This window comes from Phascolarctos cinereus, unplaced genomic scaffold (assembly GCF_003287225.1).
Source record: "Phascolarctos cinereus isolate Bilbo 61053 unplaced genomic scaffold, phaCin_HiC Scaffold_3;HRSCAF=262, whole genome shotgun sequence".
In the NCBI taxonomy this organism is placed as follows: domain Eukaryota; kingdom Metazoa; phylum Chordata; class Mammalia; order Diprotodontia; family Phascolarctidae; genus Phascolarctos; species Phascolarctos cinereus.
In genome coordinates, this window is record NW_027555736.1 from 1,309,191 (window position 1) to 1,336,283 (window position 27,093).

General features: G+C 54.3%; 1 protein-coding gene across 4 annotated transcripts in view; it reads right to left on the reverse strand.

Moving 5' to 3' along the window:
• Positions 1-27,093, reverse strand: part of INPP5A (inositol polyphosphate-5-phosphatase A) — a 250,977-nt gene that overhangs the window by 82,616 nt on the left and 141,268 nt on the right. For all 4 annotated transcript variants that reach the window (XM_078150679.1, XM_078150677.1, XM_078150678.1 and 1 more), the window contains 2 exons: positions 11,419-11,482; positions 6,193-6,296 (listed from right to left, as the gene is read on the reverse strand). In XM_078150679.1, the coding sequence (XP_078006805.1) occupies positions 6,193-6,296; positions 11,419-11,482 (168 nt within the window). The remainder of the gene's footprint in view (positions 1-6,192; positions 6,297-11,418; positions 11,483-27,093) is intronic.

A 27,093-nucleotide genomic window follows, 5' to 3' on the forward strand; every position in this document is an offset into this window, starting at 1 on the left:
GACAGCATCGCCATGAGGAGAGAGGCCAGACAGGTCGCACTACGTAAGGCCCACTGGCTCTGATTGATCGTGACCAGCACGCAGCCCCACTTCATCTTTTCACCCTCATTTTATTGAGAGGCACCATAGTGAATTAAGCAGCCAGTCAGCCAGGGCTGCGCCACTGGGCTGCAGACCAGCACAGACAGCACCTACCGCAGAAGAAGAAGGGAATGCCCTCGGATGGATCTCTCTACAAGGAAAGAAAACTGGTCCGGCCCATTGGACATCCTGCTGAGGCCGTGGGCAACACTCCCGTCTGCTTGTTGGCTGGCAAAGGCCCGTCCCCTTTCCAACCACCTCCATTTTATGTAGCGGGACACCAGGCAAAGAGAAGGAAAGTGGCCTGTCCAGACCTTTGCCGAAGAAACTCAGCCCTCACCACGTCTTGACTTCCACAACCTTTGTGAACAAGATTAAAGACCCTCCAGGACAGAGCCCTGGCCCACCACCCCCACGGAAGGCCCAGGCTCTCTGCAACCCCCTGCCTCCCTCACTTCACCCCGACCTCTGCCCCTCTGGGATGCCATAGGACCGAGCCCCGGATGTCCCAGAGGGGAGATGATCCCCTGGAGAACGTCTTCGAAACAGCTACCCTGGTGTTGAAAGAGCCAAAGGTGGACGAGAGGCCAGCCTGCATCCAAGCAAGAGGCTGCCTTAGCCACTCTTGGACACCCACCAAAGGACGGAGGGGCCACCACCAGGACAGGCCAGGAGGATCTTCCCTTCGTCAGCCTTTCGTGAAGTGCGCTCACTCGGGCTGCTGTACCAAAAACACAACCGGCGGCATAGAGGAGAAGCCCTCGGCTGCGCTGCCCTTCCCTGGAAGAGGAAGCTCTATCCTCAGCAAGAGCAGATGGACCAGCGGTCAGGGAGGCTTCTCTTTGGTGACAGTAGGGTATTTGCCCTCTGAGGCCATCTGTGTCCAGAGCGCCCACTGAGGAAGGTCAACCTCTGCCCTGTGAGGCCGCTTCTTAGGGCCCTGAGCCACGTGGCTGGTCTGTCAGAGATGGGACATGAGCCCAGGGCTTCCTGACTCCATGCCAGGCCCTCGAGCCTCTGACACAATGCCTACAAGATGGCGGACGGCCAGGTGTGGACTCCTGGCAGACATAGGAAAGATACACAAAACATCTCACAACTCAGTGTTTGAGGGACTGGTGGTTCCATGAGTTTGGGCTCCACTGGACAGGCTTAGCCTTTCTTTGAGAGAGGTTCTAGACCAAAACATCATCCTCGCACTTGGGCCAGCAAGGGGATGAGTGTCCCAGACAGCGTCCTTGCACTCGGGCCAGCAGGGGGACAGGCATCTGTCGATGCTGCCGCAAAGGCCTTGTACTGATATTAGGTACACAGAGCCCAATCAGGATGCTCCGGAAGCCTCCGCAGCTCTTCAGAACCTGTCAAGAGAGTTGGAGTCCATGGGGTGTCCTCCACTCCCACTGGGGCCCTGACCCCGAGGGAACATGGCTGGATGGAGCAGGCACTATGCACGTACTTGTGAGCACGCACGGCACACGAGGGTTAACTCCCTGGAATTCCAGCCCCCTACTCTGGCCTTCCCAGGCCTGATCCACAAGGCCGTGGGCCTAGGCCTCACACAGTCACTCTTTAGCGGCCCAAGCCGGAGCATCTCTCATGCCAAAAGTCCAGACTTTTACACGTTTCATGACCGTCTGATGAGAGATCAAACAGACCTGCAGAAAATACTGACTGGTCCACGTGCAGGGCTGGCTCCGAGGGGTGGACTTGAGGAAGTCTGGCCTGGCCTCAGCCCCAGGGGCGGCTCGGCAGGGGCAGCTGCTCTGTCCTCGCCCCACGAAGCATCCCAGGCCAGGCTGACGGCACTCAAACTGCCTGTACGCCTCCTTAGCGGCTGGCTCGCTCCCCCACGGGCTCGCTTACTGCCAGACGACCCTCATCCACACACGTGTACCCAGAATGGCCCTTCCCCTGCATACACCTGTCCCTCCAGTCCACAAGGAGGGGGAGGACGAAGAAGAGAAGGAAGGCTGCTTCCATGGAAGCCGGTGACTCCCAAGAAGGAGAGCCCGGGTTCAAGCCAGCGACGTCCCGCAATGAGGAGGAAACCGCATCCTGCTAGCAAGCAACAAAGTGGTCTGTCTGACTCTCCGAGTGGCTTCTGCCAAGCCCTCCATCCTCTGGGCCTTGGGGACATCCCCTTATGGACGGCACGTGGAGGCTGACAGAGGCAAGGCCACAGCAGCAGCTTCCCGCCAACCTCTGTGACCACAGACCGATGTTCAGGGGGGCAGCAGATTGTGCTTCAAGGGGGAGGGCCTGCAGCAGACCCCTTCCTGCAGCATCAGCTGACTGCCCCCATCTCTGAGCTGGCAGATGGCAGTGCACTGCCTGCGTCTATGATCACACTACACAGCCCTAGGACTGGCACAAGATCATCAGTGCCCGACAGCATGGCCAGCAAGGCCAGGCCATGACCCCATCCTGAAAGAGGTGGTCACCCCTAAAGCGGGGGGTATAGCAGCCCTCTCCACCTGGCTCGGGCTGCTCTGATCTGCTCCCGGGCGCGGCCGTCTGACGGACCTGCCCGTCCCTTGGTGGCCGGGTCAACAAGCAGAGATGGGTGAAGAGGCCCCGGTTCAGGGCAATACCTTCAGGAGGATGCTTCCCGATCTCCCAGCCTGGCCTTGGGGGGCCCTCAGGCAGGGCCGTGACATCCTTCACCTCCCCCACCGATGGCTCTGCTTAATAGGATTCCTTTGGCCCTCAGATGGATGGAAACACAGGCAGCTTCATCTACTAAAAGAGCCCATAAATCACCGTCGAGAAAGGAGAGCTGTGAGGAGGGGAACCACCACCCGGCCTCCTCCGTGAAGGGTTTGCATTAAAGCATTAGTGGAATTAATTCATCTTTCACAAGAGCCGGGAGCGGGAGCCATGATCTATGAGGACAACCAATTTCTCACTACGGGCAAGGGAAAAAAATGACTGTCCCTGATGGACGGCACGGCTCGGCTTTCTTAAGCCAGCCTCCCATTCTCTGGAGTGTTGCTCCCCACGGCGTCGTTGGGGCGCCGGCCGCCAGGAGCCACCGTAAATCAGCTGTGGGACTTGTGTTCGTTTTATACGCTGCGGCAGTAATTATGGGGAGTGGCGTTGTGCTTCCATCATGGTAATTACTTTTAGATCATCCTTAAGCAGCGGTAATAAAAGAATAAGAAATCAGCCAGAGCCCAATTCTCGCCCCCAAAACAGGACAACTGTGCGGAAGGCTTGGCAGGAGACCATGAGAAGCAGACCCTTGGAAGTCTCAGTGGCGCAGCCCTCGATCTCACGTCCTTCCGAAGGCCCAGAGACGGGAGTGGATGCTGTGGAGGCGCTGGAGCGAGGCCCCAAGCACAGGAGCCACACTGGCGGGATGTCGCCCAGGCTCAGGGCAGATGAAGCCCCTGCTACTAGCCAGGCACAGGACAAAGGCGGGGTCAACGTTCAAAGGCCATAGATAAGGAGACGGGCCTCCTTCCCTGTAAGGGCATCGGGCAGGGTGGGTGGGGGCCTGACGGAGGAGGGGGCTCTCTGAGAGAGAAGTAAGGAGGGGAGAGTTTGGAGATAATGTTCCTGAGCTACTTTGTAAGGAAAACAGTGGCTCAAATAAACCGCTTTCTTTTTGAGATGAGTGGGCAGGAAGAAAGGTGTGTGCATCAGCACACACTGGGGCTGGCTCTCAGAGCCCTTGAAGCACGTGAAGGCAAAACTATGGAGGAATCTGTCCAGGCTTAACGAAATCATTCTCATCAATCTGCCACCCGCCGGGCTGAAGGACATCGCCTCAGGGCCAATGCAGGGAACCCAGGCGGCTGGCCCCCCAGCCCCGGCAGGCAGTGTTCTGCAGCGGGGCAAGTTCCATGAACAGTCTCCCAAGCAGTAAGGGTGTCCCCAGGCCCAGGACGACCCCCAGCCTGGCCCTGGAGATGCACAAGCCTCCTGTCTGCATCATCCAAGGCCCAGGACGTGCCGCAGTCTGTGGGCGAAGAGGCTCCGGGCTCAGGTGCATGATGCCCCCGCTCCGATCACCTGCCCCCTTTTTACAGGGAAATGATGCATCATGACTGGCTGTGGCCTGAGCAGTGGGCCCCAGGGGGCAGACAGGTGACAGCAGCACACGTGGCCCGGCCACAGCTCAGAAGGACCCGCTCTGATGCTCAGAAAATGCCTCATCCCAAGTGGTCCAGTGTCATCAGCATCCAGTCAAGACTGGCAGGATGGACCAATCAGAGGCAGGAGGACCGAGCGCTGCCTCAGGCCAGAGGATGCGGGGGCCTCTGTGTCTTGGGAGAAGGGTGACGTCCGTCTCACCAACGACTTGTGATTCTGGCAGCGGATGAGAGGGAAACCACCCTGGAGGTGCTCAGGTGAGAGGGGGGGCGAGGGGAAGCAGAGGGTTATGGGAAAAGCCTGCAGCCCCTCCTCCAAACCCGGCCCAGGGAAGAGGACGGCCCTGCGGGGTCACAGGCATCCATCTGCTGAGCTCCCCAACCCTTCAGGATGCCCTCCACACTCGGGGAGAGACCTCTGGGGACGTGGCACTTCTGTGCCACTGATGCCACCTAGCACACTCTCAACAGTGACCAGCAGCCTTCCCCAGGACTGCAGTGAGAGGCCCCAAAGATGGCGGCTCAACCGTCCTGGAGCAGGGATTGAGAAGTTCTGCCCCTTCAGTGTCCATGGGTGACCCCTCATCTTCCACTATTTCTCCCTGACGAGGTGATTCCTTATGACGTCGTTTTCTGAGATGGCGCATTCCTTGGTGACCGCATGCTTGGGCGGTGGCCACTTCATCAGGCTTCCATCAGCTCCACTTGCCTGGTCAAAGGCGACAGTCTGCACCAAAGCCAGGCCTTCGATGTTCATGTTCCCACACTCTTTCATCTTCATCCTCTTTTCACCCCGAGTTGACCTACCCATGGTCTACAGAGTTGGCTGACTTTGAAGTGGCTGCCATCTTGCTAGCCAGATTTGGGGTCTGGGCTTTACCAGACTCTCTCCTTGAAGAAAGGCAGCAAGGCACAGGACTCAGAGCCAGGAACCCCCAGTTCAGATCCTGATTCTGCACTCAAGGCCCGTTCCTCATCTCTGGGCTTCAATTTTCTGATCCATGACGTGGCGGAGGGGAGAGCTCTACGGGAGTGATGCTCTATGAATGCTGTGGGCTCACAGGCCCTGGGAGGGCGGTGGACTGTCCCTGGTCTTGTGGCTAGTTTGTGACTGACGGAATTTGAACCTCTGCGTCAATTACATGAAGACGCCTCCTGACCCCAACGCCCCTCGGACATGCTGAGCTGGGTCCTGTCCAGAGCCAGACTCATCTGCCCCCACCGTTCCCTGCACACCCTCCAGGGCGCCACCATCCTCTCCATCTGCCAGGTTTTCATCTGCAGTGCCATCCTTAACCCAGCGCTCCTGTCCAATCAGCCGTCAGTCCTTGCTCTTCTACCATCTGCCTCCTACCTCCTCTGCGTCACAAGCGCCCCCGTGGTGTGGACCATCACCCCCTCAGGCCTGGAGTCCGGCAGCAGCTGCTGTGGGCTCCCTGCCTCCCGGTTCTCCTCTCCAGGCCATGACTCCCCCTGCCCCAGCAAACCCCAGCGGTCCCTAGGGCCTCCCAGACCAACTAGAAAATCCCACTTCCCTCCCATCTGCCTCCTCTGGGACCCTGCCCCACCAGCCTCCTGCCTGGCCCTCCCCCAGGACCTGCCACCTCCCATCGCCACACCTTTGTCTCTCTTTCCCTCCTCCATCCCCTGCCTTCTTGAGTTCAAGATTCCGTTCAAACCCACCTTCCCAGGCAGCACTGTTCCCTTCACCCTCCGCCCCTCCCCGACCCTGTCTACACTTGCTGGTGACATAGTGACTTGACTGAGGCTGTTATTACTGGGCACAGGGTACACAGCTTAATCAGTGCGGGCCACCCGCACTAGCAGCGAACAACAGAAATGGGGTTGGGAGAGCCGCCACTCGGTCCCACCAGAATGAATCTGGGTGTCCCGAGTGCGAGGGCAGCTCAGCCGCGACGAGGCAGGGTGACGGTCATCCCTGGCTCCCAGTCAGTGGAGATCCCCACGCGGATGGGCCTCAGGGAGCCCCCTGCCCACACACTTTGCCTTCACCCACCTCTGGGAAATACTCCTGGGGAAATTTTTCCTTCTCCAGCATGGGCGTGCTCTCTAATGTGTCTGAGTAGATTTCTTTGCCGGTGACTTTTTTATATTTCTTTGCTAAGAAAAGAAGAAAGAACACTAGTGAGTGAGAAGCTGCATCTTTGCAACCCAGTGCAAGCAACATGATGATGATGATGATGATGATGATGACGATGCTAACATTCACAGTGAACCTACTAGGTGCCAGGCACACGCTAAGTGCTTTACTGTGATTATCTTGTCATCTTATGTGGCCTTACAACAGCCCTTGGAGCTAAGGGCTCTAATTATCCCCATTCTGCAGACAGAAAAACTGAGAGAAACAGGTTAAATGATTTGCTCATAGGCACACAGCTACTAAGTGTCTCAAGCCAGATTTGAACTCAGGTCTTCCTGACTCCTGGCCCATGTTCTGGGAACTATGGTGCCACCTAGCAGCTGCCTAAGAGAATCAGCTCCTTACCTACAAACAGCCAGCTTTAAAACACACACACACACACACACACACACACACACATGCACAGACCCTCACACACATATACCCACACACATATATACCCCTTCATACTCACACACTCTCACAACACACACACACACCCCAACCCCCTACACACACACTGTCACACAAACACACGTGCACACCCTCACACACACGTCCCCCATTCACCTGCCCCCACCCTCATTGCTGCCGCTTCCTTCATGAAACATCCAAACAGAGAAGAGAAAATGCTGTGAAAAGCTGAATTAAGGTTAGAAAGAAAGAAAGGTCTTGACAGGTTCTCAGAGCATTGGCCTGAATAAAATAAGAGGAGACTTCACAGGGGTAAATTGTAAAGTCTTGCACTTGGGCTCAAAAATTCAATGTCACAAGAGCACATCCAAGTCCAGACTCTCTCCCTGTGGAAATCCCACTTCTGTCTGACTGTGTCCTGGGAAAGTGGAAGGTCACACTTTCCTTCTCCTCTGCTCCTTGTTCCCCCAGCCCTCAGGACCTGGGACGGGAAGCTTCCACGTTCAGGTTCACGCCAAATGAAGGGGCCTGTTGTGGGCAAACTGAGAAGCTAACCAGCTGTGCACAGATGGGAGATGCACGAGGGCCGGGCCACCAGCACAGGCAGCGGCTTTTTCGGAACAAATCTAGTTTTTATATCTTCAATTTTTATGCCATCTTCTTCATGCCTGACTATTGAATGAGACAGAGACAAAGAGAAATAGAGAGAGTGGGAAGATGGGGGAGAGGAAGACAAAGACAGAGAAGAGAGAGAGAGAGAGGCAGACAGAGACAGACAGAGAGAGACACACAAAGGCACAGAGAGACAGAGAGAGGGGGAGAGGGAGGCAAAGACAGAGCAGAGAGACAGACAGAGACACAGAAAGAGAGACAGAGAGGGTGGGAGAAAGGGGAGAGGGCATGCACCACATTCTGTACCCAGAGCCCCCTTACTGGGTGGCTGCTGCTCGTGGGCCAGACACAGTCATTATGGAGATTTCTGCTTCACCTTCTCATCTCTGCATTTCCACGGTCGCCCGTCCTTGGGCCTCCTTACCTCATTTTGCATCCCCTGATTTTCCCCATTTGTCATTCCTACAGTCCCACCTGGTTCACCTTATGTAAGTGCTACTTCCCAGGGGCCGGGCATCCCCACTCCTCCCAGCTCTACGCTTGCCCAAAGTGCGGCCACGAACATTCCGGTGGCCACGGGACCTTTCTGGGCGTCATCGGCACCCTCGGAGCACGTGCCTGGCGATGGTCTGGGTCCCAGGGCCCCCCTAATTCCAAGTCACTCTCCTGAAAGTTGGGACCCTGTGCAGCTCCATCAATGGCACAGTCACATCCCACCTCTCTGGGGCAGCTCCACACAAATCGTTTCCATCTCACCTCCTCTTTGCCAGTGCGCCGGGTGAGAGGCATACCTTCAGAGCTGCTTGGATGCACGCGACTCTCAGCACAGGCTTCGTACGGTGACTAGTAGTTTACAACTCTTCTCTGACCGCTTATTCGTCGGGGAATGGCTCCTGGTCTTGTGCGTAAGCGCCAGTTACCGATGTATCCCGAGCCTCGTCCTTATGGGGAACATTTGATGCAAAGAACTTTTCACCTTTATCCTCTCACCTGCTTTTTTTTTTTTTTTTTGGTGAGGCAATCAGGGTTAAGTGACTTGCCCAGGGTCACACAGCTAGTGAGTACTATGTGTCTGAGGCTGGATTTGAACTCAGGCCCTCCTGCCTCCAGGGTTGGTGCTCTGTCCACTGCCCCCCTCACCTGTTTTCTTAGAGGTTTTCAGTCCCGCGTCACTAAATGCTTTATTGTAATGTCTGTGACTGGCCGAGAAGCCGGTGTGAAAGTCATCCCTCTTCCTCTTCCTCCTCCTTCTTTCGAGTGGCCCCTCACCTAAATCTGACTCCCCGCAAGTCCCAGACTCCCTCCCTCACGTCACGGTCTTCTTTGGGATCTAAAGACGAACAGCGGCAAACGGCACCTTTCCCACTCAGGTCCCATGAGCCCACGGAGGTGACCGCGGGATGTGATGTAAGCTGTCCAGAGCTTGACAGGCAAAGTTGCCTTCCGGTTTCGAGTCTGGTGAAGCCGGCTCTGAGCTCTACTGCTTCTCACCCTTCTTCCTTTCCAGAAGGCAGTGGTTCAGATGCTTCCTGCTTCGCCCTGCGCCCCTACCCACGAGGTTGCCTCCCAGATCTGAGAACTCAAGGCGCATAGAGCGTTTGCTAGGTGCCAGGCACTGTGCTCTTCACATTCTCACCCCACTGGCTCCTCACGACAACGCTGGGAACTAGGGGCTATCTTCACCCCCATTTCAGAGAAGAGGAAACTAAGGCAGATGGGCTGAGCGCTCCGCCTGCCCTCAGCTGGGCTTCCTTCTTCACCCCGACCTCTTCAAAGCCCGAGCTTCCTTCGTTTATTTTATTTTGACAAAACAAACAAGCGTTTAATTCTCTCCCACCCCAAAACATTTGGAAAAACAAAAGAAAAAAGAAAATGCTTGTAACAAATCTGCAGAACTGGGCAGTGCCAATTCCCTCCCAGGCTGTGTCCGAAATATCTGTTCCCTCCAGAACACTGGGTTGTGTTGACGTCTTCACACACACACAGGGCATCTCTGCTAAAAAGCTGGAAGTCCTTTTAGGGCAGGCCATGCACCCACTGTGGTACCTGGTATGCAGCAGGGGCTTAATAAATGCATGTGGAAAGAATGAGGTGGAGAAAAGCTATCGCTGCCTTATTTCCACTTCCCCCTTATCCCCCCCAATACTGAGGCTTTTTCATTCTGCCTCTTCCCAGGACCCTTCTGCATGACCATCTTGTCTGCGATGGGCCTGCCAACTGAGTCGGGGAGCACAGAGGGACGCCTCCCAGGGATGAGGAGGCAGAGCCAGAGGTAAAGGGTCCAACCCATACACACCCAGCTGCCCCTCTGGGGATGGAGTCGCCGTGCCAAGGAGCCCGGCTCTGTCCTTTGAGAGGCAAGACAAGACCTGTGTCCCATTGGCCACGACACTCCTCTTGCACCAACACCGTGGGCCACGGGCAATCCCTTCTGCTGATCTCAGTGGGCCTGAGGAGGGGTCCGGGCTTGGCTAGAGCGCACGCAGGGTGGATGGAGACCATCTGAGGGCAGTGCGGCCTTCTGGACCTTCACATCCGGTCAGTCACAGCCACCACTTCCCACGGGCAGTCAACGCGTCTTTGTAAAGTCCGCATCTCTGTCAGGCGAAGTCCCTGTGGACCGATGGGTCTGAGCCGCACCAGTATCTCACACCCTCGCCCCAGTGAGACTGACGGACAGCACCAGCCCAAGAGCCAAGCTCAGGAGAAAGGAGACATCCTATCTGTCCAGAGGCTCCGAGGCCCCAGGGGCCACAGCGGCCCACCCAAGACGGTGGGCCCACCAAGGGGCCTCCCAGATGATTTCTGCCAATCAGAAGGCTGTTCTACCCCATTCTACCAACAACTCACACCTGACACTAGTGCTGAGACCACCTCCCCGAGGCAGCACTGACTGGGATCATTCCCCTGATGGGGAAGCCCCACATCGGACCCTACGCAAATGTGCCACCTTGACTCCCAACCCTAACCCAAGCCAGCCAGCAGAATACTCCTCCTCCCTGCCCCCAGGCGTTCCTCAGCCAGCAGAGCTGCCAGGCCCACCTCGCTTCCAAGGCCCAGCTCTGGACCCTCTTGGATGTGAAGCAATGGTCACATTCACACAGTTACACTTACCCCTACAGCCACACTCACAGTCACACCCACACAGTCATACTCCTACACAGCCACACTTACATACACAAACACACCCATACACAGTCACACTTACCCACACAGCCACACTCACATTCACATAAAGCCACACAGTCACACCCACACAGACACACCCCTATGCAGCCACACTCTCACACAGAAATGCACTCACACATACAGACACACTCACACAGTCACACACACACACACACACAAACACACCCATACACAGGCACACTCACACAGTCACACACAGTCACAAACACGCACGCACACATTCTCTGTTTTGGTCTCTGTCTCTCCCTCACTGTGGACCCAAAGCCTCTGCGCTGTCCAGCACTCTGGGAGGTCTTCAATTGAGAGGGCCGGATGGATGGCCGAGAGGCTCTGTGTGTGTACGTATCACACACAACGTCCACAAGTACAATCCATACCCACAACTTACACAAACAAATGCAGACACATACCCATCAATGTGCACACATCCACACGTACGCGGTTTTTCTATGCTTCTGTCTGCTATGAGTGGGACTGACCAGCATCTTCTGTTTACACAGACGCTGGCTATTACATCATTAAGATTATGGACGTCATTACTCATTTCCCAGGGTGGCTCTTGCTGTTCCCCCACCTCGCCCCAGCCTGCAAACCAGGATGCCCTCGACCCTTTGTGTGCACCCCAGGTACGCAGCACAGTGACCTGCACTTAGTAATTGCTGGCTGACCGCCACCCCACCACCCCACCAAGGTCCCAGGGCCACCTCCTCGCTCCAAGGCTGGCGATCCCAGCAGGCTGGGATGCTGCCCGCGAGGGATTCGGCTGCCCCGTGGTCATCCATCGCACCCCAGTGGCCCCGGGGGGCCCTGGGCCTCACTGCAGCCCCAAGAGTAGGCCCCACGTGTCACAGGGACCCCTGACCCAGGGAGAGCGGACACTAGACTTACCTTTAAAGTCAAACTGGTAGATGTTCTTTAAGGATTCATGAAGGAAATAGAAGCTTCCCAGCGCCTGGGGAGGAAAACCAACAGAAACGAATTAGGAAGCAGGCACCTCTTCAGCTGCGTCTTTAAAACCAACCAGAAATCAACATTCACAGGGCCCTGATGCATCAAAGCGGCGGCCGTGAGCTTAAGGGAACCAGGAAAGATCGCGGCGGTGGCCGTGGCCGCGGCCGCAGCTAGCTGTCCTTCCTGCCTCGGCTCCTTCCTCAGACGGATCTGTCTGGGGCTTCCGCCCCACATTCTCACAGGGGACGTGGCTATGCACCTCTCACAAGAAGCCCCCCAATCCCCCAGCCCATAAACTCACTCACTCCTGGGCAGCCCAGACACGTCCATGGGTTGGCCACACCCAGCCACCATCGATACCGGGGCCGCTGCTGGCGCTCTGGTAAGACCCTCCCCGGCGCCCCCCAAGATGGGGGGGTCAGCCTCAAAGGAGAAGGGGCATCGAGCCATCCCTCAGGACCCCCACAGGCCCCAGATTGACTTAGAAAACCCTCCTATTCACATCATCTGTGTGCTGCCGTCTCATGACTTATTTTGTGAAACTTCCCAACTACACTTTGACCTAGGGTCACACGTCTGGATTCTGAAATCCTGAAGAGACCATTTTAACTGGAGGCCGACTGATACAGGAGGGATGGAGGCCGAAGTGCCACAGAAGGCCCGGCTGGCCTGGCAAGGAAGGTGGCTGCGAAGAGGCCTAAACCTCTCCCCCACAGGACAGAATGGAGGAGACAGCCTGATTGGCAGGGCCCGCACCGGCGGCAGTTCTACAGACGGACGTATGAGTGACCGGCAGGCATATTCCTCTGACCTCCAGGACCACGGATGCACAGATGGCTGGATGGACAGAGCAGCTCCCCAAACATCCATCTGTGAGTACCGAGCAGAACTGCCCCCCGCCCCCACCAAAGGCCCCGTGAGCCCACATCGAGGTCAGCTCTCCCCTCAACGAGCCCGACATGCAGCCCAGGCACCAGCCATACCGATCCCCTGCACAGGCCTCTCAACTAGAGCTGCTGAGGGAGCCAGCCATGCAGCCCTCTGCATGGTGCAGCATGATGGGCCTCAAGGCTCTGAGGCCTGTGTTCTGGGAGCTACACGTGGGAGCTCTGGTGAGCTCACAAGGACTAGGGAACCACCCTCTGCAATCCAGAAACGCCCTTCACTTGGGCAGTCTCCCTGAGGCCCAGAGGCTGCACAGGAGGAGCCCTGGGGGGCTGGGGGCCCAGGGGTTCTGCCAGGGACAGTGATATGGAGCCCTAGGGGCCGGCCCGGAGGCCCTGCATCCTCCACAAGGGGCTGACTGAGCCCCATCTTGTCTTTCGGGCGCAGCACAGAGAGCCCACCCCCAGCCCACCCTAGCTGGTTGTGTTCTGCCTCAATGCCTCCTGCATTATTTATGAAACACCAGGGAGAGAGTGAACAGTTGCTGATTTGTCAAAAGCAGAAGCTCAGGCTGCTGCCCATTTCCTAGGCATCTCAGTTCATCCAGCAGAAGATGCTGCCAGGGAATTAAGTGATGAGGGCTGCTCCTTGTGACCCAGGCACCCTGCTCCAGAGGGGGAATGAGAGTGGGTGTCTACCCTTACAGCGACACCAGTGCCCAGAGCTGCAGCTACAACACTCTTCCTCTTGGGGAGAGGTGGGTATAGACAGACAAGCCACACACATGCCCAAAGACTGCGTGGAAGAAAACCTGACCCAAGGTGAATGCAGGCCTGCTGTTACACTGAGTATGGCAGAGAGACTGGTCCTTTCCTGCTGCCCAAGGGTGTCCTGGCCTCAGGCCCAGGCCCACTGGAAGGCAATTAAATATTTGGCCAGCACTGAACCCCTACTGGGGCAAGTGGGTTCAATGACCCCCTCTGTGATGGATTTCTCGAATGAATAACAGAAGGGTCTCCTCCGTCCTCCGAGGGCCCCCCAGCTCTGCACACACACAGTTTGCTTTGCCCGTCTATTCCTAATAATATGCACTTCGAAAACAAAATCCACCTTCCCTGCTAGAACAAGAAGGTAAAGCCCAGAAGAAAATCAAGACTGGCCTCATGGTCACTTTCTCCAGCCAGGGCTCCACGGGGCTGAGTTTTACAGGGAAGACTTAAAAAGGAGAAGAACTGGCATTTCTCAAGCCAAACTGTGGGCTGCACAAAGCCAGGTCCCTTCTGTCTACCATGGATGGGCCCTGAAAAGCAACCAAAGATCTCAACCCCCAGGAAATGTCTGTGGCAAGGGTGTGTGAGCCGGACCCAAGAGGCGCAGGGTGCTTCCTGCCTACCAGCAGAGAGCCAGGGGACTGTAATCAAGGTTCTCTTTCTAGTCTAACTGAATGGGTCAGTTGTCAGCACTTTCTTGTCAAGAGTCACCCTTCAGAGCACTGGTTCAGGTCTCCTTATTTGGTGACAAGGTAGGTGGTCCTGATTTCATAAAGCAGATATTGTTCCCAAAATGCTAGGTGTAAACACAGCTTCCAGATCAAATCACATTTAAAATGCCCAAGGAGTTCCTGTTACTTAAAGGTCTTCTCTGCTGAGTCCTTTCACGGAAAGTCAGGGGTTATTGAGGGAACTTGGCCATTTCCAACAGACCTCTATATGACTTTCCTTCTCCTCTTCAATTCTGGGCTCAGCTCATTCTTAGGAGTGTCTCTTAGATGCACACTGAAATCTGGGCAACAGAAATCACTCATCTGCAGGGTCTTCCCCGGTTGACGGACAGCCAGACCTGTTTTCTTCCGCTACACCCTGTGCTGTCTGGAGGCTTGCTGTAGGTGGCACCCCTGAGGAGCAACCTTCCCCACCCCCGGGGAATCCCTCCTTAACCCAGACTGCCCTGGTCTCCTCCACGCTTCCCTGCTGTAGCCCTGCGTGACACTTATGACCAGAGGGTCACTGAACAGACTTATTTCTGTGGTCACATCTTTCATGGAATCCTGAATGATACATGGATGCAGGATGCTTTGCTCTAAAAAGTCTATAAAGGCTGCATTTTGTTCCAACAAATCAAATGTGCCTTCATCAACAAACAATAAGGCCAGATATTCTGTACATCCTTCAAATGACTATGAGATGGCAGAAGATGTGGTCATTGTTGGACAAAGAGTGTGAAATCCTGCTTGCTCCCTCCAAGTGCCATCATCAAGGGTACACTCAGACTGACTATGGATGACCCTCATAAAGATGTTGGAAATATGGGAGAGAAGGTGTACAGGTCAGTAGTTAGGAGTTTTCTCAGGCCCATGACAATGTGGGTTATTAATGAGGTCCCGGATTTTTTTCTTCCCCTATCTTGGGCGTGGTCTCCTCCCTTCAGGGGCCTCACACACGGGTCCCTCGACAACCTCCCAATCACGCTGCCCCCGGCACTGGTCTGCCCATCATTGTTTGGTCTGGTCTGGCCACCTTCCCAGCTTTGTCTTCTTTATTCTGCTTCATGAGTGATATCCATCCCCCTTTTGGGTAGGGACCCTCACCAGACCTTTGGATCTGTTTTGTGTTTGCTCCAGTCCTTGGAGCTCAAAGAGGACCAAAGTGATATCGCCATGTCTGGGTCAAGGTCCAGGGCGACCCACTGTGGCTGATCAGACCAATTTAAGCCTTGGCGGCTCTACCCCAGGTCGGGCCCAAACAGTCCCCGGGAACATCTGGAGTGGAGCTGGCTCTGAGTCTGGGCCTCTCATGGTTCTTTTGAGCTGCTTTGCTCATATTCTGCTTTGCTCACAGAGCCGTGGTGGGCGGTCGTGTGCCCATGTCTCCCATCTCTCATGTCTCACAATGTGTGTGTGTGTGCACCTAAGATGCCACTGTTGAGGAAACTCCCTCTTATCCCACGCAGAGCACCACCCGCCATGCCACTTCTGGTCTCAGAGGCGCCCGCGAGCCCCGAGAGGTGATGGCTCTGAGCAGGGTCTCATGGCCAGCCTGAGTCAGAGGCACGACCGTCACCTGGCCTCCTTGGCTCTGACGGTGGCTCGCCATTCTGCAAACGCATCACCCCACCAATCATAATGCAATCAAACATGAGCAAAGAAAGGTGAAAGAGGCAACAGGTGCAGAGCCAATGGAGATCAGCAACGATATCTGACTAAAGAGCAGTCCTAGAACAAATCACATTAGAGAGAGGCTGACGAGGCGGCTCCCCCAGACTCACGGGCCCCGGCACATGCCATGCTCACAGGAAAACTTCTATTCCCAAAAAATCTGTCAGCAAAATGGGGAGCAAAGAGGGCCAATAAATGGACACACAATTAAAAAGACTGAAAACTCCCGTTAAGATAAGCACAAAAGAAGAAAACTGGAGGAGAAATCAAGTACCTTGGAAATCACAAGACAGCTTGGATTCTCAAAATCTAGCTGCTGCTCAGATTTTTACAATCTAGCCAATAGCTCACTAACATTCAGACTCTTTAAGAGTCTGCCCAAGATGACGGATGTTCTAATAAACCTTGACTTTGGCTGGAAAAAAAAAATCACAAGATAGAGGGGGCAACTAGGGGGCACAGTAGATAGAGCTCCGGCCTTGGAGTCAGGAGGACCTGAGTTCAAATCTGGCCTCGGGTACTTGACACTTACTAGCTGTGTGATCCTGGGCAAAGTCACTTGATTCCAATTGCCTCATCAAAAAAAAAAATCACAAGACAGAATGATAAAATTGTGAGCTGCTTTTTGAAGACTGAGCATCTACAGAGCACAAGCTCACCTGACAAAGAGAGACAGAAACCAAGTGACTCACAAGAGAGGATGAAAGCATAAGGAGAATCGTGCAAACCTCAATCCACAATCACCTGCCCACAGACCAAGGAGCTCAGGGGAAGCCAAGGGGACCAGGCCAGGATGCAGCAAAGTCATTCAAACAAAACAGCCACCAATCAGCCCCAGGAGAAGTGGAGACCGAGCAACTCGACCTCACGGAAAATCGCCAGCCACAACTGTGCTGGGGGCAGCGGCGCCTGCCACGGGACCACAGAGCCCCGTGGCAAGATGTTGGGACCACACTACAAAAACAGACAGCGTGGAAGGCAGGCTGCCTAACTTTTGTATGAGACAGAGATGACCTCAACCCTGAGAGAGACAGACGCAGAGACAGAAAACGAGAGTCTCTTGGTCTGTGTGCCCCTCCCCCCCTCCCGGCCTCACATGTGACTCCCCCTCAAGGAAGCTCCCAGCACACAAGGGCCAGCGCAGGCTTGCCTGCATGACCTCACTGAGTGCAATAAGGCTAATATAATATTATGGAGATTGCAATAAATAAATTGAAAATAAATGGTCAATGAGGGCAGAGAAACGGTAATTCATGTAGTCAGAAAATCCATAATTAGCACTAATGAATATTTTAAGTCAAAGTTCAACCCAACTTTTTCAATGTTTAACCAACTCTATCAATCCAGTTCAAGGCATCCATTTATCATGGCCCATGACAATGTCTGAATATGAATTAGCCCGCGCCCGCTGACAGGAAGCCCCTATCTCCTCCGGAGCCTTTCGACTCAGGCGTATGTCAACAGTGTGTTTGTCACGGCTGTGATTATTGATTACCTGCCTGGTGGGCTAAAAACAATTAAAACCATTTTTACATATTTATAAACCTGACCGTCACGAGCGCTTATTAATTTTCCATGAGTAAAATTCAGTCTATTAGCTGCCATATTTCAGGCACAAAAAGAAAGAAGTCATGAAGGCACTGGTTGTTCTGAATTCATCCCCAGGAAATTCTGCGGTGGCGAAACCCCACCTCCCAGGCAGCTCCCTTTGTTAAGGACCTCGCACAAACCGAGAGCGTACAAGGCATTATGAGACACCGTCATATGTGGCTGGGGGTGAGCTCACCACCCAGTGCCACGGGGCTGGCTTCAGACTGGCAAGGGTGGAAGGACCCCAGAGATCCCGCCCAGCCGAGCATCTGACAGTGAAGGAGACCAGGGGGAGGAGAAGCTTCCCAGGTCACACGGCCCACTGGGAGGGGAAGCTCCATCGGACCCAGGCTTCCAGACTCCCACTGTCTGTCCCCGGCTCCCCTGCCCCAATGGGCAGGAAGCAAGAACATAGGGCACTTGTGACAGCCTTCGGGGGGGGGCTTTCCCTTGGAGGACCCTCCCCAGCAGAGCCCCCTTCTGCTTTCCTTTGCTCCCGGGGAGCTGGCAGGAATGAAGAGCTGAAAATACCACATAAAGGCTACGTAACTGGGCTGGGGGAGACCTGAGTGCCCAGTGAAGAGTGGGCTCTGATGGCCACAGGGAACATGCCGAGCTGACACTCTGGGGCAGAGGGCACTGGCCAAAAGAAGAGAATCATCCACTGAGCAGACCCCTAGGAGCGGCTGAGGGAGCCCACCTTCACCCCAACCAGCACCAGGCCAATGACTCACAGGGGTGGCAAACTGCCTCACACAGATTAACTCATTAAAAAATCCTCTATCAGGTAGTGTTTGCAAGCAATGAGGGCAGGGCGTCAGTAATTTATCATTTCCTGAATTAGATTTATCTCCCAAAGTACACACCATTAGCATCAGCATTGCCTACTGAGATAGGAAAGAGTCACAGTGGACTCCTTAACTTTTTAATAGCCCGCCCCCACCCCCCATGGTCAGCTTGGCATGAGCCCTTCTAGACAGACATAGAAACAGACTGACGGGCCTGGGGGTGGACAGGGAAGGTGGCTCCACTGGGACACCCCGGCCTCCCAGATCTGCACCCGACTCGCACTTTTGGCAGCAGGGAACAGGGCGCTGGAAAGCAGCCCTTACTACAAATGATCCCAAGAGCCAATCCCAAGAGCCGGAGCAGCAGCAGGGGACGCACCGAGCTGGACGCCTCAGCATCTGGGGTCGGCGTCCTCAGGCAGCGACTCGCTGGCGGACCTAGAGGACCCTCGACCTCCCAGGGCCTCTGCTTCCTCCCCAGCAGCCCAGGAGGGAGGCCAGGAGGACCCTGACCAGGACAGCCCACACTCATCTCCTGGGTCCTCCCCAGGAAGGAAGAAGCTAAGGCCCAAAAGAGGTCAGACGCCTTGCCCGCACCCATGTGGCTAGGAGCGAGGGCTGGTCAGCTCTCCAAGTCCTCTCCTTTCACTGGCCTCGATGTTGGGCAGCAGTCTCCAATGCAATGAAGGGTGTGAATCTCCTACTATGTGCTAGGCATTGTGCTAAGTGCTGTCCCTGCCCTCAAGGGGAGCCAATACACAAAAGGAGGCCACAAGGGGTCGCCCCCTGGTGCAGTCAAGCCTGAGCAGAGCCACTGGTGAGAGAGGAAGAATTGGTGAGAGATTGGGAGTCCTTGGGAAGGGAGATTTAGGAGGCCTTGGAATGGGCTCCTTGCTCTGCCCTCCAGCCCTCCAATCAGAGGGGAGAGGCAGAGTCCCACTGAGGACCAAAGCTGAAGCCTCCACATGATGAGCTTATCCTCCCGGAGCTCAGGGCCACGAGGCTGCTGCCCCCGCACCTTCTATTTGTTGAACCTCAGTTTCCTGCTCTGTGCCTGAGGGGGCTGGGCCACAAGGCCCAGAAGGCTGTCTTCCAGGTATGATGCTTTAGGATTCCATGAAGGGGGAGAAACTTTGCACGGACATCCCCACCCCCCCTTCAGGAAATCAAATAAACCCAGGAGATAAGCAAGGAAACATCCAGCTAGCCTAGGGACAGACAGACATACTAAGGTGACTGACTGACAGCAGGGGACTGCCTGCAGGTTTCTTTTAAATTGGAAGGTGGATCATTTAGAACAGGCTAAGACTGACCCCTTCCCACGCCCATCCCCAGTCTATCCATGCCAGTTTCCAGGAACAAACGCAGCCCACAGAAAGACAGAGGCGGCCTTGTCCCTTATAAGCCTCAGCAATGGGCACCTGGGGCCAGTGGAAGCTGAGGCTCTGAGGGTGGGGATCCCACTTCCATATGGCCCAAGCACAGCAGACGATGGGAAAACGCAGACTCCCCTGGATCACCAAAGGCATCAGTGCCCTACAGCCATTGAGAGCCCAATCAATCCTGACAACTTACAGCAGAGGAAACTGAGGCCTAGAGGGTCCGTGACTGGCCCAGCACCACACAGGCATCCAAGTCCTGCCCACCATGGCAGGCATCAGTAACCCACCCTGTACACATCATTACCCACTGTACTGGCCAAGGGCCACCACAGAAGACAGAAGTTAGAAAGGAAACACACCATACCCATTATCAAAGAAGGGACTGTGGACTGGCTTACCGAGTACAGAACCAGGGCTGCCAGAAGGGCACCATTCCTGTGCCAGGAAGCCCCTGGGCATAAGAGGCAACACCGAGATCCCTGCTCTGGCTGCAGAACATGATGCTCATGGGGCAAAGACAAGCTTGGGCTTTCTCTGACCTCAGAGGGTGCTTGTATGGGTGGATGGGTGGATGGATAGATGGATGGATGGATGGAGGGACAGATGAATAGGTTGGTGGAATAGATGGACGGATAGATGAATGGATGGATGGACAGACGGATGGATAGATGGACAGACGGATGGATGGATGGATGGATGGATGGATGGATGGATGGAGGGATGGATGGATAGATGGGTGAATAGATGTATGGATGGATGGATAGAAGGATGGATGAATGGATGGATGGATGGATGGGTGGATAGGTGGATGGATGGATGGATGGATGGATGGATGGATGGATGGATGGATGGATGGGTGGATAGGTGGATGGATGGATGGATGGATGGACGGATGGATGGATGGATGGATGGATGGATAGGTGGGTAGGTGGATGGATGGACGGATGGCTGGATGGATGGATGGACAAATGGATGGATGGATGGATGGATGGATGGATGGATGGATGGATGGATGACTGACAAAGTCAGATCCTGACTGAAGCAGGAACTGGAGGCTGAAGTGGCCAGGTAGCACAAGATTTGGATCTGAGGAGCAGGGTTTGAATCCCAGCCCCAACATTCAGTCTTTGTAGGACCCTGAAAAGATACCCTGGGCTAACATCCTTTCCAGCCCTGAATCTTGTAATCTGATGAGATCTTTCTCATTTGGGCCTTCAGTTCAGAAGGAATAGGCAAAATAATTACAAAGAGATCTTTTCGGCATTCAACTTACTTGCATGAAAGATAATACATGAAGTGTGTTTCTTCTTTCCTAAGGAAGTGAAGTGAGAAAAGCTGGAGGGAGGGGAAACCCATGTGGGATGGGAAGTGGGTCAGCAAAAAGACTTCTCAGCAGAGGAGATGGGAGCCTATGCCAGCCACAAAGAAAAGAGAGAAGGAGGGAGGAAAATAAGATACTAGAATGCTCAGCCCAGAATAAAAGAGAGCGTCCTGACTTAGAGACCCCCAACCTCCATCCATGGGCTGCTTCTGAAGGGAGTGCTTAGCTTGAGGTAAGAATTAAGGGGGCAACCCTGGGAAGGAGACAGGAAGTCCTGTGAGAGAAGACCCTGGAACTATCCTTGATCTTGGTGGGGATGGCACTAAGAGGGGGGGCCCCTGACCAGGGGGAGCTATGGAGAATGGGAGAGTAGAGAGGGGTCAGAAGCAGTAACTGCCTGCTGGTGGGGTGGGAGCCAAGGACCCTTCCCCCCTCTTCTCTGTCTGTCTCTGTCACACACACACACACACACACACACACACACACACACACACACACACACACACGATGGACTGGTTATCAAGTCCACTTGTAGCAGGTGATAAATATTCAGGAGAGAGAGTCAGGAAGGAAGGACCTCTGAGTGCCCGTCTGAAGTAAAATGGTTTGGAACGAGGGTCTCTGAGGAGTGACCCCATTTTTCTTAGGCAATGGAGTCCTATCTAACCCTGTATCTATCACAGCTTTGCCTTTTTTCTTGTGACTCCAGGGCTAAACATGGGCCAGACACATAGTAGGTACTCAATGAATGCTTCTTGACTTGACTTGATAAAACACCTGGTCCCAGGCAGAAGGACAAGAGATTTCTTTCTTTATCCACAGAAGATACAAAATGGCGGTCAGGGTCAGACTGAGAGAAACTGATGTTAGGAGAGCAATGGCCTAATAACAGAATATGAATGAATGAATGAATGAATGAATGAATGAATGAATGAATGAAGCTTTGACCAGGCACTCACTATGTGCCCAGCATGAGGCTCAGAGTGGAGACGCCAATACCAGGAGCTCACGGTTCACGGGTGGATACAAGAAGTACATATATCAGCATAGGCCAGACATGGAATAACTATAAAGGGTGTCAATCAATGATGAATAAGCATTTGCTAATAATTACACCAGGTCACATTTCCATAGCATTTCTACAGGCAAGCAGAGAGGATGGGCTCTGGGGGCAAAGATCTGAGGGGCCAGCTGAGCTGGCTCAGACTACAAGAGGGACCGTGGTACTTGGTGGCAGCCTCCACAGAGATGCTGCCTGGGGCCACTGAGGCCTGGCCAGTGTAAGCCCTGAGAGGGCAGTGCCAAGCCAGATGCTGGTGAATCCTCTGGAATTGGTCTGAATTGGGTCTGGGCAAAGAGCAGGGGGTTGTTCTTGCCACCGAGAGGTGTTTTGTTTGACTTCACAGGCACCAACTGCATGAGAATCCACAGGTCTTATTTTTCAGATAACAAACATTTAAGGTTTTCCTCTCCTACTTCCCCAGCTCTCTACTGAAAAAAATACAAACAACCCACAAACCCTTATACCCAGTCAGCACAATCAACCAAAGCAAAGGGCCCCACTGGCCAGTCCAAAGAGGAGGGCTCTGCTTCCTGCTCCCCACCCCCTGAGGCCCTGCAGTAACTACCTGGAGGAGGACAGGTGGGCCTCCGGGGCTGTCTCACTTAGCCTCCACTGGGGCTGGGGCAGGGACAGGGACAGACAGCCGACAAATGCAGCAGCGAGCTCATCATGGTGGCTGGCAGGCCGCACCTGCATCCCCCTGGATTTTTGTTGCTGCCTCCCAATGAAAAGTAACACATTTACCAGGCACCAAATCCCCCATTTCAGACTTGAAGGTTAAGCATGACATGAGTGGACCTGGTCGTTGCCTTCTCTGCCCTGTCCCAATCAAGTCCCTTTCGAGGCTGGCAGTCACCGGGAGGAACGCAAGCATCCCCTCCTTTAGTCTGCTCTCCAACATCCAATGTTACAAGTTAATTAAATTGCTTGTCCATTGTATTCATCCACTTACAAAGTTAATGACATTCTGTTCCTGAATTAAAGAGAATTTTATAAAGCCCACCCCATGGAGCCTGGCAAGCTGTACACGGAGGGGCTGAACTCTGTCAAAGCTCATGGTGGCGGCTGCCTTAATTAGGAAACAAAATGGATGTGGCTGCGTCTGCCAAAGCCAGGTCGCGTCCTTCCTTCCAATGGGGAGGCTAAACACTTTCTACAATCACAACTTAATATCTCCTGTTGGACCATCGTAAATTCTGCGGCATTAATAAACCCGCTAAAATGCTGCATTACCATAATGTAGGGAGGGAAGGGTGGAAAAGTGGGAGATGACAGCCAGGGAGGAGGCTGGGCCCAAGGACCCAGCCCCACCCCGCCCGAGCCGCCCAGAGCACCAGGGGCTCAGCACCCAGGCGTCAGCAGACACCAGAACTGGTGACATGAGACATACCAAGACAAACCACCGTGAGTCCATTTACAAGCCTTTATCAAGCACCCCCTCAGGGCCAGGCACCGGGACTCCAAAGTGAACAGAGCTGAATGGCCTGCCCACAAGGGGCTTCTACTCTATCAGGAGAGAGAATGTGAACATGATCCATACAAAATGAACACAAGGGGCTGCAGTGATGTCACCTGCAGTCCCTGCGATGGGGGAAGGGGTGTAGTTGGGGCTTGGGAGTGCCTGGCCAATCTGGTGACCACACAGCGTCTGCGTCTGACAGAGCCTCAGAAGTACGGCTCCTGGGGAAGTGGGGCAAGCTGGCCCAGGCGCAAAGTAGAAAACATCAGAGCTCCCACACTGACCACAGTGTCCTTGGGCCCAGGAGAGAGCACTGATTGTCCAGCCTCTTCCAGCACAGACCAGTTTCAAACCTAAGAATGAATGAATGAATGAAACGTGAATGAATGAAACGTGAATGAATGCATGAATGAATGAATGAAAAAGCATTCATTAAGCATTTACTCAGTGCCAGGAAGTATGCCAAGGGCAGGGGGTCCAGAAACAGTCCTACTCTCAGCTGCTGTCAGTCTAATCGGGTAGGGCAGTGGCCAGGCCCCTTGGCCCGGGGGCTCTTAGGAGGCTGTAGCAGTGACACCAGGCAGAGAGGATGCCGAAAGGGCAGCATCTCTGGGTCTCTGAGTGTCCAAGGATGGAAGGCAGTGATAGGCTTGGGCTGCACCTCCCCCAAGAGGAGTGAAAATTCAAATGGGATTTTCCCCTAATCGCTCATCTAGCTGTTCTCAGGAAAGCCTGAAGGGCCTAGCCCCGCCACCCAGCCTCGTTTCCCCGAAGCCGGGTATTCGGGGGCAAGGCTGTTTTTCCTGGAATTTCCCCAACTCCCAGATTTTGAAAGATGGGTTCTGGTCCTCAGTGGCCACCTGATCCAGACCGTTAATGAAGGGGATCCCCATTAGAACATATCTAACCCATGCCAGGCAGAGTGAGCTAAGGAATGTGCCTTCTGAGAGCGAAAAAAACAATCAAGACAAGGCTGGGAGTTTTCTTCTGCGTACATATGCTTTTAAAAAATGAGATGCATTTACACCATGCAAAATATTCCATAGTACAGACATTTCAAATCAAGTTTTAATAATTAATGTAGCCCAGGAAATTGGGAGAGAAAAATATTTATCTTAATCTCAGTCTCCTTTTTAATTATAAATTTTACTTTATTTAGTTTAGCTTGGCTTTTTTTTTTTAAGAAATCTAAATGGCTCTAACAGAAAATCAATACTTTTAGGCCAATTAAATCATGTGGAGAATCTGAATCATGATTGAGCTCACTCAGACTTCCATCTTTTGTCTTTTGGAAATCATTAGCTTTCAATCACCATTTCATTCCTCTAAATGTTCTCAAGAAAAGTACATCGTGCATTACGGATATAAGATAATTAAGGTAAAATGCATTTTAAGGGACAGCTGTATTGAACACAAGAGGTTTACAAACTCCCAGCCGCTGGGGGACAGGCCAGTGAATACAAAGTGCCCCTGAGCAGCTCTAATTGATTTTAAAATGGCAATTATGTCGGGCACTTTTCTTTACACAGAAGGCTCCGGCTCCCTCAGCCAGTGGTCCAGGGCCTTCCAACCTCGCATCCCAGACAAGGAGAGGGAGTTCAGCATCCCGAGTTCTCAGGGCCCAAGACAAACAGGAGCTGTCACAGGGAAGTGACTGTCACCTCCCGTCTGTCTTGGTCATCAGGGCCTGACCTAAGTGGAGACAAGAACTGCTGGGTGTAAGTGCTGGGAGCAGGGCTGTGCCGACCCTGGGAAGCGGTGAATTCAGGCTCCTGAGGAAGGAGAGTCTGGGGTCAGCACAGGGCCTGAGCGCCCTAACACCAGCTCTTGGGCACTGGGGAAGAGTAGGAAGCGCGGGGATGGATTTCTATCAGACCAGACCGTCAGGCGGGCAGCTGTGCTGGAAACGACCACGCAGGGCCAGGGACAAGGCGAGACCGGAAAGGCCCAGGACTGTGAGGGAGCAGGTGCCAAAGGCGCATGGCTCTGCGGCAGCCTTGCCGGCATTGGGTGAGTGTGGAGGCCAGATCACGGGCAGCTCAGGGCCGCTGGGCCCAACTCATCCCATGTTAGAGGAAGGGCCAAGGCCTCATGATGACACTCAAGGAGCACTGGTGCTGATGGCGGTGCGGCCTAGCGCTGGGCGTCCTCCCCTGCCAGCTCTAACAACGATCACGATACCAGCAGGTGCTTCACACATGTCGGCTCATTTCAGACTCGGACCCAGGTGTCACATCAACACCATTTCACAGATGAGGAAACTGAGACAAAGGGAAGGTAAGTGAACGTGCCCAGGGTCACCCAGCTGCTGGGTGAATTTGAACTCAGGTCTTCCAAACTGCAGGCCCAGCATCCTGTGCAGCATGGCACCCCTGGCGGTTCTCTTGGGGTCTATACTTTCTCCTCTAACCCCCAAGTCATTCCAGACTGAGAGGCACAGGAGAGGGAACCCTAATTAATGGAGGGAGAAGTCTTCATCATCATGCGGGTCTGAGAAGAATTCATTCAGTGAAATAACATTTATTGATCTTCTCTAGCTTGGGCACTGCCCACAGGGAGTTTACATTCTGGGGGAGGGGAGGGCAGGACAGGAGCTGCACAAAGTAAATATGAAGTAGGGTAGAGAGTTAAGTCCTGGGGGCAGGGTGGCCTGGAAATCCTCCCTGGAGGTGGAGGGAAAGAGGGTGAGCCCATGCACCTTAGGACCACAGTAACTGTATGGGGAATTAAGATGACCACGGGACTGGGAGAAGAGTCTGTGGCCCCACCCAGCGGCCAGGGCGAAGGAGAATGGTGTAAGCCTCATTCTTTCTGCTCCTAAATGACCACGCAGGGGCTGGTGTGTGCCCAGGTGAGGATGGAGCGGGGCAGCCCGGACCCCCTGCCTGTCCCAGCGCTGGCACCATCCATCATCCCACCTGAAAGGGCCTGGTGGATGCTCGACCAGCGGCAGAGCTCACCACCTTGGCCAAGGACATCTTAGCCCAGGACACAACACGGTTTGGTTTTTTAAACTCGCCAAAGGAAGAAAACTTCCCTGGACAGTTTCAAAATTTAATCTGCCTCGTCAGCTTCGGTCAAATGGGCATGCTGGTCTGACCTGCTGTTTTCTTGGCTTTCCTTTCAAACCAGCTACTCAGCACTAGCGGCTTGGCCTGAGGTGACTAGAGTTGGCCGGAGGAGAAAGACTGCCCTCCTTGCCCATCCCTTCTGCCCCACATGGCTCCCCGTGGGCAAGGAATCCAGCTGACCCAAGGGCTGGCTGCCCAGAGCTCAGACACAGGAAAGCTCAGCGCCAGAGGTGAGGAGGCGTGAGGATGCTGAAAGCAATCTCGATCTGGAATGTTTCAGAGCCATTCACGTAGGACAAGTGCTCAGACAATCCTTGCTTACAGACCTCCAGTGATAGGGAGCTCACTACCTGTCACAGCTGCCCCATTGCACCTTTGGATAATGGGGGAGGAAGGAGGGACTCTATAGGGAGGGGGAGGCTGTTCCTGATATTAGACCCAAGTTTTCCACCCACAGCTCCTGGTTTTCTCTTCTGGGGCCCATAGCACATACTCAATCCCTCTTCCACACAGTGGCCTTTGAAATAACCAGACAGACACCATGTCTGTCCTGCCAGGCTCCTTTGGGGGGCCCCACCAGGACACAAGCCCATGCTCTATCACCTTCCTAGATTCTCTGCTCTGTACCCTGGGTGGCACCGCAGGGCCCTTCCTGGTCCTGGGCAGTATGCTGATAGAAGCCCAGTCCCTCCATCAAAGAACACAGGGCTTGGCTCCCAGCAGGTTTAGAATGGGTCTCATGTCCACAGTCACAACAGCCAACGGTATCCTCAAACATCCTTCCCAACCATCAGCAAATGTTGCACCAGTGCACCACCCCGCCCCCAGGCCAGAGAGGCCTCCCCGGGCCCAGAAAGACCCCCTTCCCCGGGTCAGAGCAGCCTCCCCTGGGGTCAGAG